The sequence below is a fragment of the Convolutriloba macropyga genome, chromosome 9 (assembly GCF_964194025.1).
Source record: "Convolutriloba macropyga chromosome 9, txConMacr16.3, whole genome shotgun sequence".
Lineage (NCBI taxonomy): Eukaryota > Metazoa > Xenacoelomorpha > Acoela > Convolutidae > Convolutriloba > Convolutriloba macropyga.
This window is the reverse complement of record NC_134476.1, coordinates 20,847,087-20,859,679: the sequence shown is the minus strand read 5'-3', so window position 1 is coordinate 20,859,679 and position 12,593 is coordinate 20,847,087. Positions and strand designations below refer to the sequence as shown.

General features: G+C 33.9%; 1 protein-coding gene across 1 annotated transcript in view; it reads right to left on the bottom strand.

The window, feature by feature from the left end:
• Window positions 1-6,089: 6,089 nt before the first annotated feature.
• The window catches only part of LOC142345664 (retinoblastoma-binding protein 5 homolog), a 38,808-nt gene continuing 32,304 nt past the window's right edge, over window positions 6,090-12,593 (bottom strand). The window contains exons 8-9 of the mRNA XM_075397868.1: window positions 6,909-7,067; window positions 6,090-6,447 (exon numbers count right to left, since the gene is read on the bottom strand). Coding sequence (XP_075253983.1) covers window positions 6,196-6,447; window positions 6,909-7,067 — 411 coding nt within the window. The 3' untranslated portion in view covers window positions 6,090-6,195. The remainder of the gene's footprint in view (window positions 6,448-6,908; window positions 7,068-12,593) is intronic.

Here is a 12,593-nt window from a genome sequence, read left to right as displayed (position 1 = left end):
TTTAATGACGCTTTCGTTGTCGTAAATTCTTTGATGATTGATGACCGATTGTTGTCACAATGAAAGTGACAACAAATTCAGGCGAAAACGAAAAATTCAGTAGAAAAGTCCGAGAAGTAATTAATGAAGGAATTAAAACCATAAGCTATTCTTGGAATTTTTATATACGTACAATTGAACGCGTTGTCAACGCCAATGGTAAGCGACATTGATAAGATAGCCTGATAGAATTTCAAAAGGAACCAAAGTCAAAAGCAAATATAAAAAAATCAAGATAATTCGTTGCATCGAATACTTTAAAACCAAAAGTTTGAAGATTAGACCACTAAGCAGATTAAATTTAGTTTCAGTAGAAAGAATATAGGCTCCTTCATTAGTGGCACTGAACTACCAGTTCACAGAAAAAACCCATAGTCAGAAAAATCAAAGCCAATTGTAAGTGGCATTGTTAAGATAACTTGATACTATTTCAAAAAGAACCAAATATTGAACAAATATCAAAAACTATATAAGAAAAGTCGCATCGAAGTCCTAAAGCCAAAGTTTGTAGCTTAAACCTTTAAGCAGGCTAGGTGCTTAACCTTCAGCAAAAAGAATATGGGTCCTGTGATTAGTGGTACTGAACTACAAGTTCAAAGAAACAAATTCAATGTCGGTTAGCAGATTTTTTTTCAAAAATTTGTTTTAAAAAGTCTTATGAGTCATTGGATTTTCGATCAGAGCACAATTAGGTTCACTTAATGCGTCTTATGCGGCCATTTGCACTTTAATTCAACGAGTGTAGGCAAAATGAAACTCAGAATATTAAAGTATTTAATGAGACATCCCACTGGCTTCCCATCGAGGCAGCGTTTATTGGTTTCCAGAAATTAGCGGTATTTATTGATTTCAGGTGAAGGCTATTGCTTTAAATGTCTTTGAAACTTTCAGTTTTCTCCATGTCTTTGTTTAGTTGTCCATAATGATTATTTTTTTGAAGTCCCAATTACAATAACATAATTAATTATATTCTTGAAAATTATTTATTGAATATAGAAACCGTTTTTATTGAAGTGCTTGATTTGTTTTTTGACTTGGCCACAATTTTCTTGCTTTCTTATTGATGTGGTTGCTTTGCCTGTTTTTGCTGTTCTTTATGTAATTGTAAATGTTTTTCCAAATAATGACAGATCTCACTAGTTTTTTTTGAGGAGTGAATGAATATATTCAATGTAGTCAATGATTTCTAGCAGTTTTAAAGTTTATGATGAAATTTGTTATCAATATTTCTTTTTGTCTTTTGCTGTTTTTGTCAATTTGTAGTTCATTCCCATAATTGAGAGAACCCATCCTCTTCCTTGTGTTTCGAATATTATTTTGTCATTTTTTATTTTGCGATAGCTGATGTTTTTCTACAATATGCGTTTTCATTGAAAACATTTTGTGATTTGTCAATACTTGTGTTTCGTTTTCATGTCCTTTAGTATTTTCATGTGAATAAAAGAACCGGATGATTTTCAAAGGAGACCCAAGTGAACATATTTAAATGTTTCTTTTAATTTTAACTGAAATAATAAAAAAATTGAGGCAACTTGTAGTTTTGTAAACTTCGTGATATGAAACTAATGAGACCTAACATTTGAAAAACCATTACCACAACATAAAGAACAACAAATACTGCCAAAAGCAACCAATTCAAAGAAAAAATGCGAGAGAAAAGTGTCGAAGTCAATAAAAAACAAACCTTTCCAAAAAACAATTTTCAAGTTCAAATAAGTTTTTTCAACACGAAAAAGATCATTATTGTTGTAATAATGTGACTTCTAAATTAAAAATTTATGAACACCTATAAAAAACAAGGAAATTTTTGAGAAAACTCAAAGTATCAAAGACATTAAAAGCAATAGCAATCAACCGAAACAGAAAATATACTTTCTGCAATGATGGGACGCTAGTGGGATCTCGCATTAAACACAATCAGTAATCAATCAGCAGAGGAATAATAACAAGGCAAGCCGCAACAAATACAGGCAAAAACCAAAATTTCAGTAGAAACATCCAAGAAGGTGTTGAAGCCATTAAAAGCATCAGTTCTTCTTGGAATTTTTTTCTATATGTTCAATTGAATGTGTTGTCAACGCCAATGGTAAGCGACATTGTTAAGATAGTCTGATATGATTTCAAAAGGAACCAAATTTACAAACAAATATAAAAAATGTGTGAGAATTCGTAGCATGAAATTCATAAAACCAAAGTATGAAGCTTAAGTCATTAAGCAGGTTATGTTTCGTTTCAGTAGAAAGAATATGGGTTCTGTGATTAGTGGTACTGAACTACGAGTTCACAGAAATAAATTCAATGTCGGTTAGCAGATTTGTTCCTCTATAAATTGTTTTTAAAGTCTTAAGAGCAATTGGATTTCCACTCAGAGCACAGATAGGTTCAAATAATGCTTCTTATGCAGCCAATTTTTTTTAGTCAACGAGTTTTTGTTGCAGGTCCACAAAAAACTTTAAATCTCAAATTGAAACTCTAAATTCATTAAAAATTACGAAAACAGTTTCGATGCAAAAAACGAGCGGTTCTTGAAAACAAAGTATTTGTTGATTGGGCCTCATTTGACTGCAAACGAACTTTGTTATTAATGGAACCTGGGTATGAGATGTGACTGAACAAACATTCAATTTTTCGAGAGCTTTTTAATGGTACCACATTTCTAAATTTCCGTGAGAGATCATCGGTCAAAATTGGCCAGCTCTAACCAAAGAAAACTCGGTCTGATAATCAGTCGAACTGGAGAAAAGTATTCAAATTTTATACATGACGTAAATGTTTTTGACTGTCAATTAAATCACTAACGTGTATTTCCCCAAAGGCGTCAATTTTGATTACATTTAATGGTTCTTTTCAACAATTGCCCCCCCCTTTTGCAAAAGGGGGGGCTATTCTTGAATAGAATTTAAGCGAGCTATTTATTAACCAATCAGAGACGACTAATAACTTTCCACGCATGCACATACTATTAAATTGAATAGAATAAAATACACCGTGGTATAGCAATTAGCCGAACCGGAATACAAAGCGAAAAGAATTTCCGACTGGCGGGTCGGGGGCGCGCTTCGCGCGCGTCGCGGCTTTGCCGCGATAACCGACCCGCGATTTCCGGATTACATCCCACAGCGCATGAGAGGCATGGCCATGAACAGCGGTCCGCAATTGCGCTTAAACTAATATTCGGCTATCTAAAGTGTAGGCCAAGTAATATTGTGGTAAAGTATAGCACAAAAGGGGAGGCGATTCTCTACTAGGTACCAAAGGGGGGGCAATTGTTGAAAAGATCCCATTTAATATGCAATGATTCCCAAAAATTGATTCAGCTGTACCACAATTTGATAACGATCATTTTGATCATTTTGTCTGGCGATATCATTGTTTGTATTGACAATATACGACACTAATACTGACGCATGGAGCAGCCTCAACTTTTTTTAAAAGCTATTTAGTTATTTAAATTTCTTTCAGTCTATAAACAGACAGAAACGTCGATATTTAATGTTATTACTGCCAACAGTTTTTATTCTCTTGTCATAGGGTTTAACGATTCTTAATTTATTCATTAGACAACAAGCAATCGAAAAATTAAAAATTTAAGCTAAATTGATTTTCATAGATCAGATATGGCTGACTTTGTATGCTTACGGCATTTTGATCACTTTATCTGACCTGATAAGAACCAAGCTAAGCTTTCTTAGAAATCTGACGTGATTGTAATGGAGCGTCGCTATAGGCTATGCAAACATGAACTGCGAACGTTTAAACAACTGAGATTTGAGTTTTTCACAATTTTGAGTTGGAACTCTGTGATTTGTTTGACAGACACTTTCATTTTTCGGGCTAACTATAGGAAAAGACAGATTATAAAATATATGCTTTTCATGCATTATGTTCAGCTTCGCAGCAACATCTGTAATTTATTCTTACATTCATAGTCTATATAGGTTAAAACCAAAGTTTTAGTAAATGATTTCAAATAAATGTCATCTTCAATGTGAAAAAAATAGAATACGCTTAAATAGAAAAGCTGTTCCCATACATAACATAAAATTACAGCAGAATTTCTCATAACAAAAATTCAGCCAAAATGCTTGTCAAATTATAAATAATTTGTTGATCGACTGCCTTAAATCGATTGTCTACTGGTTGAAATAAACTACCTTTAAAACTGTACTATGTTTTTACTTACCAACCAATCAGACTGAAATCAAAATATGGTTGCTGCCCGCTACAGTTGCTGATGTTTTGCTCAAGCGGAGACTTGCTTTTTGGACAAGTCTCTGATTTATGCTTTCTTAATAAATCAGTAATCTGTTAGTAGTTCAATAATTTGTTTCTTTGATTTAGGGAAGAGAACTTTCGCTTGTTATACAACATGATGTTTTGGTACTTAATATAAATATGCACAATAAAGCTCCTAGCTTTTGTATTTTGCGTGTATGTGGAATTTGTGAACATTTGTTGAAAATGTTTCCACACTTTGATGATCACACAACGCCAGTTCTATTGGCTTCTATCCCTTTTTAAAATAATTATTTATTGATCAATTTGGGAGTGCTGAATCTAACATTCGAAATTTTATGCTCTCTGGTCAATATTTTCACAATGGAGAAAGGTGAAAATTCCACACCGAGCATCCCTCCCTTGCGTTGTATCACATTCGTTATCTTCGTTTTGCAATACTTTCTAAAAGGTGTTTTTCTGTAGCTTTTTTCGTTAGTTTTTTTTTCATCGCTTGAACTCAAAATAGATAACGCGAGAAGAAATCTTAATTCTGAACAAAAGGTCAAATTCAGAGCTGAGAAACTCTGAAAACCTTGAACTATTAAAAGAGTGTTTCCTTATGAACAGGGCATTGGAACTTTTTGAGCATAAGTTTGTAGATTTATGGTGACCACGCGTTACCATGACACGGGCGTGGCGATGCAAGATCATCCACGATAGAATTCGTGATAGTTGTATCAACTTTCTCCGCAGCATAGTTAGCCCACGTAGTATTAAAAGAAGAACCTTCTACCAGAGGGCCAGCCGACATCCATGCTTAATATTTTCAAACAGGTAAGTCGGCTGCCTTTGATGTGATTGACTTCATGCTTGCATTCCAAATCAATTGCTAAATGCGGCTTTGAAGGCTGGTAATGCTCTTAAAGCAGTAGAAGAACTGAAGTAGGCAAATATAAAAGCAATTGTTCGGAAAGGGTCATTTATTATTGAAGTGCGCGGTGGACTTCTCAGATTCAAGACGACGCTGAAAAGAGCTGTTTTGCTGACAATATACGCTTTATTTGGGAGGGTCTGTCAGTTGCGCTTAAAAAATTAACCCAGTCAATTTCCATAAGCGCTATACGAGGAACTGCATTCATGATACTTGCTAGAGAATCATGACATACCTAAATTGTTGATAGAAGATAACCCAAAGAATGGGGAGTTTTGGTTTTGGGCTCAAATCTAGTCGAACATGAAAAGAAAAACAATGTAATTTTACCTCGTCTCACCGGCCAATGAACGAGAGGACTGAAATTAACGATCAAACTACAAGATCAGGCTGCCCATGAGGATTACACTGCAACATGGAAAACTCGATTGTGTGGTTTACCTTTTCATGACGCGATAAAATGGCATTTGATCTATTCAAGATTTGAACTGAAAACTCTGCGTTTAACTTAGATTCCATAGAGATGTCCACCTAGGGTTTTATCTTAAACATTTTTTGAAATGAAATTGTCGTTAGTTCAACATGCAGTGCTAGTCATAGGCAATTTTCTCCAGATTTTATAGAGCCTGTTAGCTATAGCGCGCAAAAACTAAACTTGCAAAAATTTATACATCTATATCTTCTACACCAATACAGAGACAAAATTTTCTTGCAAGATCTATTTTTGAATTACCCTTGAATAAAAATAGTTCCTCCCTCCAGTTGGGGTTCGGTGCACAATGCCAAAGGGCAACAAAAGCCAACTTCAAAAAGTCTGAATGAAGTAACAATTGACTAAGCTTTCCGACAAACTTTTGATATTCAAAGTAACCGAATTAAGCACAGATAATTTCATGAAGACTATGAGGTCAATAATAAATTTTCTATCGTGTCAGCGCTACTGAATAAAAACAAACAGAACATCAGTACAGAGCATTTAGACAAAAAAAAGAGTTTAAGTTATCAAATTAAAGTTTTCTTTTCCCCTTTTTCCTACTTCCCGAGCCCGGGTCTCTACTAGATCCGGCACTTCCTACTCCATTGTTGGCAGAGTTTGACATGGCAGATTCAATTAGCTCTAATTCAATATCGTAGAACTTTGTCTTTTTTGACTTTGAGTTTGGGTCCTTTGGCGACATTGCACTTGTACGATCTCTCGATGAGGATGACTTTTCGTCCCCTTGGTGATGTTTTCGCTTTCGTTGAGATTCGTCATTTGCCTAAACAAATCGCTTTGAACTTATTGACCTATATTCATTCATACGACAAATAGCTGCCATTCAAAGCGGTTTACTCAAAGAAAAGGTCTAACAAAGAAATCTGATTTCAATACGGGTTCATATTCGAGTTTCTTTTTAAGCGTGATGAAACTTGAGACTATAATTCGAAAAGGGCTATGAAACTACCTTGGCTACTGCTAGTAATAGAATGCTGTCAAAGAGCTCGTTTTTTTTAGCTAAGCGAGACTCGGTAAGAGTCAATCAGTAACTTGGAGAGCAAATTAGGCAGCGCGAAAATCAGATCACGAGTGAAAAAGTAAATAAGAGCTCGAATTAACATACATAAGAGCTCAAATCAGCCAGATTTTCGAAACGAGGCTGTATTTTAAAAAGCATATCACAATACCCAAACTCAAACTACTTGGCTAACTTAAAACTACGAGAATAAATGATTCATTTACATTTGGAGGTGGAGCATTCTGGTCTGATGTGAATGAAGTCTCCTCTGGGTCTTCAATCTCGGGTGCATTTGGCAGAAATAGCACCCCGTCTAAGTCCAGTTCCTCCTCGTCACTGTCCAGAAAAGCACGACTGCTGGGGGCTGTTCCAACTATGTCTATCTAAACGTATTCAAGAATTTCTTCTTGTGTTCAGGCGTCAAAAATTTTTCCTACAAATGGTTTAACGTTTGCAAAATTTCTAAAAAAATCAGCTGCGATCATTCGTGCGCAGTTGAAGGATATTGAATGAAGGACTCAAAACAAGGAAAAAACTAGCGAGCCAGATCACATATTTGCTGCTCAAAAAATAGCGTCTTGTCAAGCCAGCTAAACGTTTGAAATTTGAAGCCTTCATATTACAGAAACAGTCAAATTTGAGTTGAGTATTTTCCGGAGGATTTCGCCCGTTGACATTCCAGTGTGATTTGGCATTACTACAAAACTATCCCGGTGCTGCCCTAAAATACTTTTTTCACAACTATGTCTGGTCTTGTAAGGAAGCCAGCAGTTAAGACAACCCGTTTCAATTTAGATATTTAACTACAAGCACGAATTCGAGATATGCGAATAAAACCAAATTGACAAATATATTTTGATGCACAGGGCACGGGTAAAGTGATAAACAAAATGTGTTGTCCATCAAGTGGAGAGCTGAAAAAAGTTCTACTGTTGAGCAAAAAAAGTAGCAGAAATGTAACAAGTCGGAGAGAGAGGCGCATTGGAAATTTAAATTACATTTGGACATATACTTGACAACTTAGTGTTCAAATAAGCCGAATTGTGACCAGAAAAACCAGTCAGTATCAACAACAAAGCCCAAAATATCTATGGTTTCCGTTTTATTCTTAAAGCTTTTTAATAAGTTCTGCATAAACACTGAAGTGAACTTCTAATCAGTTTTTTTGAAAATTTGTGTTAACCAAACCAAGTAAACAACCGAATTCAACTTTCTGTTCCGATCCCACTTAAGTGGGAGGGAGGAACTATAGACTCAAATGGGTTTTCTCTTTTTTGTTCAGTCAGTTGTGGCCAATCGATATAATCATCGTACAGAAAAATGAGTGGTATCAATTAAAAGCTCGTCCAGCGTAGAATTCGAAAACACAGCCGGCAGATTGCCGGAAAATAGCCGCCGTTGACGCGCTTGATGCATATCGGGATTGAAACAGAAAATGACGAGATAAATTGACCGAATTTTCTCTTTTTTTTTTCAGTGTCAAAAAGTTTTCTGATTCGGCGTGCAGTTTCAGTTGCATTCTAAAACTATACTAAATTCAGCTTCTAAACTAAAAACTAATAATCTTAAAACCAATGTCAGATAGCAAATACTCTAATGAACTTCGATAATCTAATTCTCAATGACTTAATGACCGGGCTTTATCGGTTAATCCTGTATCTTTTGATTTTCCTCTTTTGACCTTGACTGTATTCACTATCTATCAAAAATCATTGAGCGAATGGATTTGAAAACCATTCAGTTGAAACAGTGAGTGAAGTAAGTCAGAAGTCAAACGTGAAAGTCGTGAAAGTCGTAAAACGAAAAACGTGATCAAAAGGTAAAACGAATTAAAAAACATAGCAGGACAAGTCCTGAAATACAATTCAAAGAATTGAATGAAGAACTCTGACGCACTCTACCTGAACAGCAGATCAATTGAACAATGCCAGCCAGAACAAAAAAATCACCAAAGAATTGAGAAACTAAAAGAATCAAAACTAAACAAAAACAAACTCATTGCTAAAACTCTTGAAGATTTTAAACCTGAGCAAAAAATTTTTCGCCTTTAAAAACACCTATTACAAAAATATGTTCAAAAACAATTTTTGTTTCTGAAATCGGTCCAGTATTGTATCTGAAAGACCTGAAAAATATTCATTGGACCTTGAAGATCGATTAACTCGAAAATGACTAAAAAATTAAAAGAAAAAGAAATCAATTGCAAATTATAAGAAATTGTTGCTGAAAATTGTGATATAAATATCTTCAGAATCATTTCTGTGTCTCTAGAGGCTATCCAGTAACCCAATTCCAAGCATTAAAAAAATCATTGGCTCATAGATCGATAGGCAATAATTTTTAGAAAAAATTTCAAATTTCAAAATAGAAATTCCTTCTATTAAAATGTTGAAAGCCATTCAATTTCCCCCTAGCAACTATTTAATAAAATACTGTCAAACCCTGGATGCGTTTACCTGGCAACTGAGGCAAGAAAAAAATAAAATACAAATGTTTTAAAAAAAACCTGAAAAAAATTGCAAATTCTATCAAACAATTTCTAAAAGTCGAAAGGTTAAATTGTTGAAAACAAATCCATTGAAACTAAAAACCATGCAGTAACTTTTTATCAAAACGCGGAATAGGTTTTCTTGCACTTGAGAGTGGACGAATATCAAAAACTGACAAAAACTTTAGGAAACATTAAAAAAAATGGCAGTTCTTATCAAAAAAATGCTAAAATTCGAGACATTAAAAAGTTAAAAAGCATTCCATTGTTACTAGAGACTATGCAGTTCCCTACTAACAAAACTTAAAACAGATTGCCTGGTCCCTGAAACTGGAAAAACTGACAAAATGGGAAAATTTTCAAAAACCTGAAAAAAATGCAAATTTGTTCAAAAAAATTGCTAAAATTTGTGATATTCAAAAGTTGAAACCTACTCCATGGCAACTAAAAATTTTTCAGTAACTTTTTATCCAACCTCTAATATGGGTTTCTTGCCCCTGTGACTCAAACCACTTGAAGGATGACAATAAATATGTCAAAAAACATGAAAAATTTGCAACTTTTGTCAAAAAATGCTAAAATTCATGATGTCAAAAAGTTGAAAACCGTTCCATTACCACTAGAAACTGTGCAGTAACCTATCACCCAACCCTTTATCAAAACCTAGAGGAGTTTTTGTGACACCTAGGTCTAAAAAAACTCAAAAAATGACAAACATTTTCAAAAAACCTGAAAAAAATTTAAAAAAATTAGTATCCTTTTGTGTGTTTGTGTTTGTAGTACCACGACATATAGCTCATAAAATGGTCAAAACAAGCAATTTTGTCTCGCAAAAGGCCTTCATCAGCTTTTAAAAACTTCAGACTAAGACTAATCAAACAAAAATCTCAAAAAAATCACAAAACATGAAAAAATGCACCATTTTGAGCAGAAAAACTCCTAAAAATGACCTTTTAACCTTAAATTAAGGCCATCCCAGCAGCTGCACTACTATACGCACTTGAAGGACTACTAAAACCCACTTTGGGCCTCTAATGAAACTTAATGCCCGCTGGGCTTTACCTGTTTATCCCGTTTCGAAAGATCAAAGTCATTGAAAAATGTGTGAACACATCTTAAAAAAAAAAAACACAGCGCACCAATACAATTCAAATTCTTTGAATTGTAAAAAAGCAGAGCGCCTAAATAATAACCGTTTGAGAAGCTGACGGCGGCTATTAACTGAAAAGGTTTTTTTTAATTTTGTTTTTTTTTCGAGGAATTATCGAGGCTTAAAGTTTTGCGTGAACACGGGATAGTTTTTGTTCAAATTAAGATCTCTTCTATAAAAAATTTGAACCTATTCTGTTTCGGCCATCCCAGTGTTTTTTACGCCACCAAATTATATGTTGTTATATTGCACGTTACTATGTAAAAAAATGGCACGTGCAGCAGGGGGGCGCAAAAAATATAAGACCACTAAGCAGGGGGAATCAGAACAGATCCAAAAAATTAATTCAAAATTAAAGTTTAGCGCTACAAAATGAATAATTTTTGTTTTCCTAATATACGAAAGGCGAAAAAACGGTCGTTCTGGTCTCATACGGAAGTTTACTATTTGAGAGCTGTTATTTAGAAACCTTTTCATTTATTTTGTTTAAGTCACTTTTAGACTAGTCATCTTTCATATCGAGGTTCCGTTAACGACAAACCTCATTTACAGTCAAATGGTGCCCATCAAATAAAAAATTCGTTTTCAAGGAATCGCATGTTTTTGGCTTCCACTCAAGTTATTAATGTTAACAAAATTTCGGTTTTCTTTTTGAGATTTTATTCAATTTATGTAGTTCTATGGCACGGACTCGTTGAGTAAAAGTGAAATAGACTTCCTAATGAGCATTAAATGAACCTATCTAATGCTTATAGCTGTTGACTTTGAAATCAAAATTTCGACAACCTTTTTTTCACATTAACCGATCTTAAACTTATTTTTGTGAACTGTAAGTCAGTCTAAATAATTACGGGACCCCCTTCCTTTCTACTCCGACCAGAATCAATCTAGTTAGCGGTTTCATCTAACTATTGCTTGTACGACTTCGATGCCAAAAGTTTAAAAATTATCAGATAAATACTTTTTTAAATTATGTAAAATTATCAGATACATAATGTCCCTTTTGAAATTTTATCACATTATCCTAATATTGATAGTTCCCATTGGATAAGAGAAGACATTATAGGGAAAAACATTGTTTAAATGACTTCGACACTTTTTCTCGCACATTCAACTCATTCTTTGGTTTTGCCTGTATTTGCTGTTGCTTTTATAGTCAGTAAACTTATTGTGATGTCTTATTGATATAATTGTCTGCATGCAGGCATAACTTAGTGTACTTATTGACTTTCCGTTAAAAGATATTGAATTTAATGGCGGGGAAACTACGGTTTTTCTCTAAAATTTCGTGGCTTTGATATTTGAGCAAATTTGATTTTTGAAATCATGTTTTTAAAAAATGAAGACTCCCCTTGCTGTTAAAAAACCAATTGAAAATAGAATAACTTTTCCTGAAAAATTTATTTTTTAATGGCTGTGACTTTTCTCTCAAATTTTTTAAATTGAATTTGTTTCTTTTCGCCTGTTTTTTATTATTTATCTAGTCGTAAAATGCTGAGAGGTCTCAAAAGTTTCTAATTGACGATTGAATGCATGATAATACTCAATGCAGTCAGTTTATAGCGAATAGACTTAAGTTTTAAATGAATCGTTTTCAAAAATTTAAAACTTTTCAGTTTTTGTTGTACGTCAACTCGTAACTTAGTCTCATCATTGAGAGGTCCAATCCAATTCCTTGTGATTAAAAAATTAACGTGTCTAAAGATATTACTTCGTAACTGATGTTTTGTTTGTTGAACAATATGCGTTTTCATAAATGTTTTTCTGAGCGGTCAATATTTGTGTTTCTTTTTCTCTTTTTTGGCACATTCGCGTAATAAGCAATCCCAATGATTGATCCAATGATCAAATAAGACAGAAGTGACCTTATTAAATCTCTCAGTAAAATTTTTAGCATAATTAGTAATAATAACAAATGATATTCAGATAATAGCTAATGATTTTAATGGCTTCAATAAGTAGTTTTTGCAGATTGTTTGTAATTTTTCTGAGTTTTTCTGCGTCTTTAGTCCAATTCTATGGCGTTGTCTGACCAAAGACAGCTTTTATCGGTTTCATAATCGGTTTTTATTAAATTTTTCGGGAATTATTTCGTTTGAGCTAATGATTCTTAAGACCTTTGAATTAAAATGTTTAATTGCTCTCAAACGAAGTTTGTAGCAATTATAATAGTCATGTTGGTCTTTTTAGGCGATTTTTCGCTTGAACGATTTGTCATCTGCCCCATTTGACTTTTCGTCCTCACAAAAGGGATAAACAGGTACCGCCCAG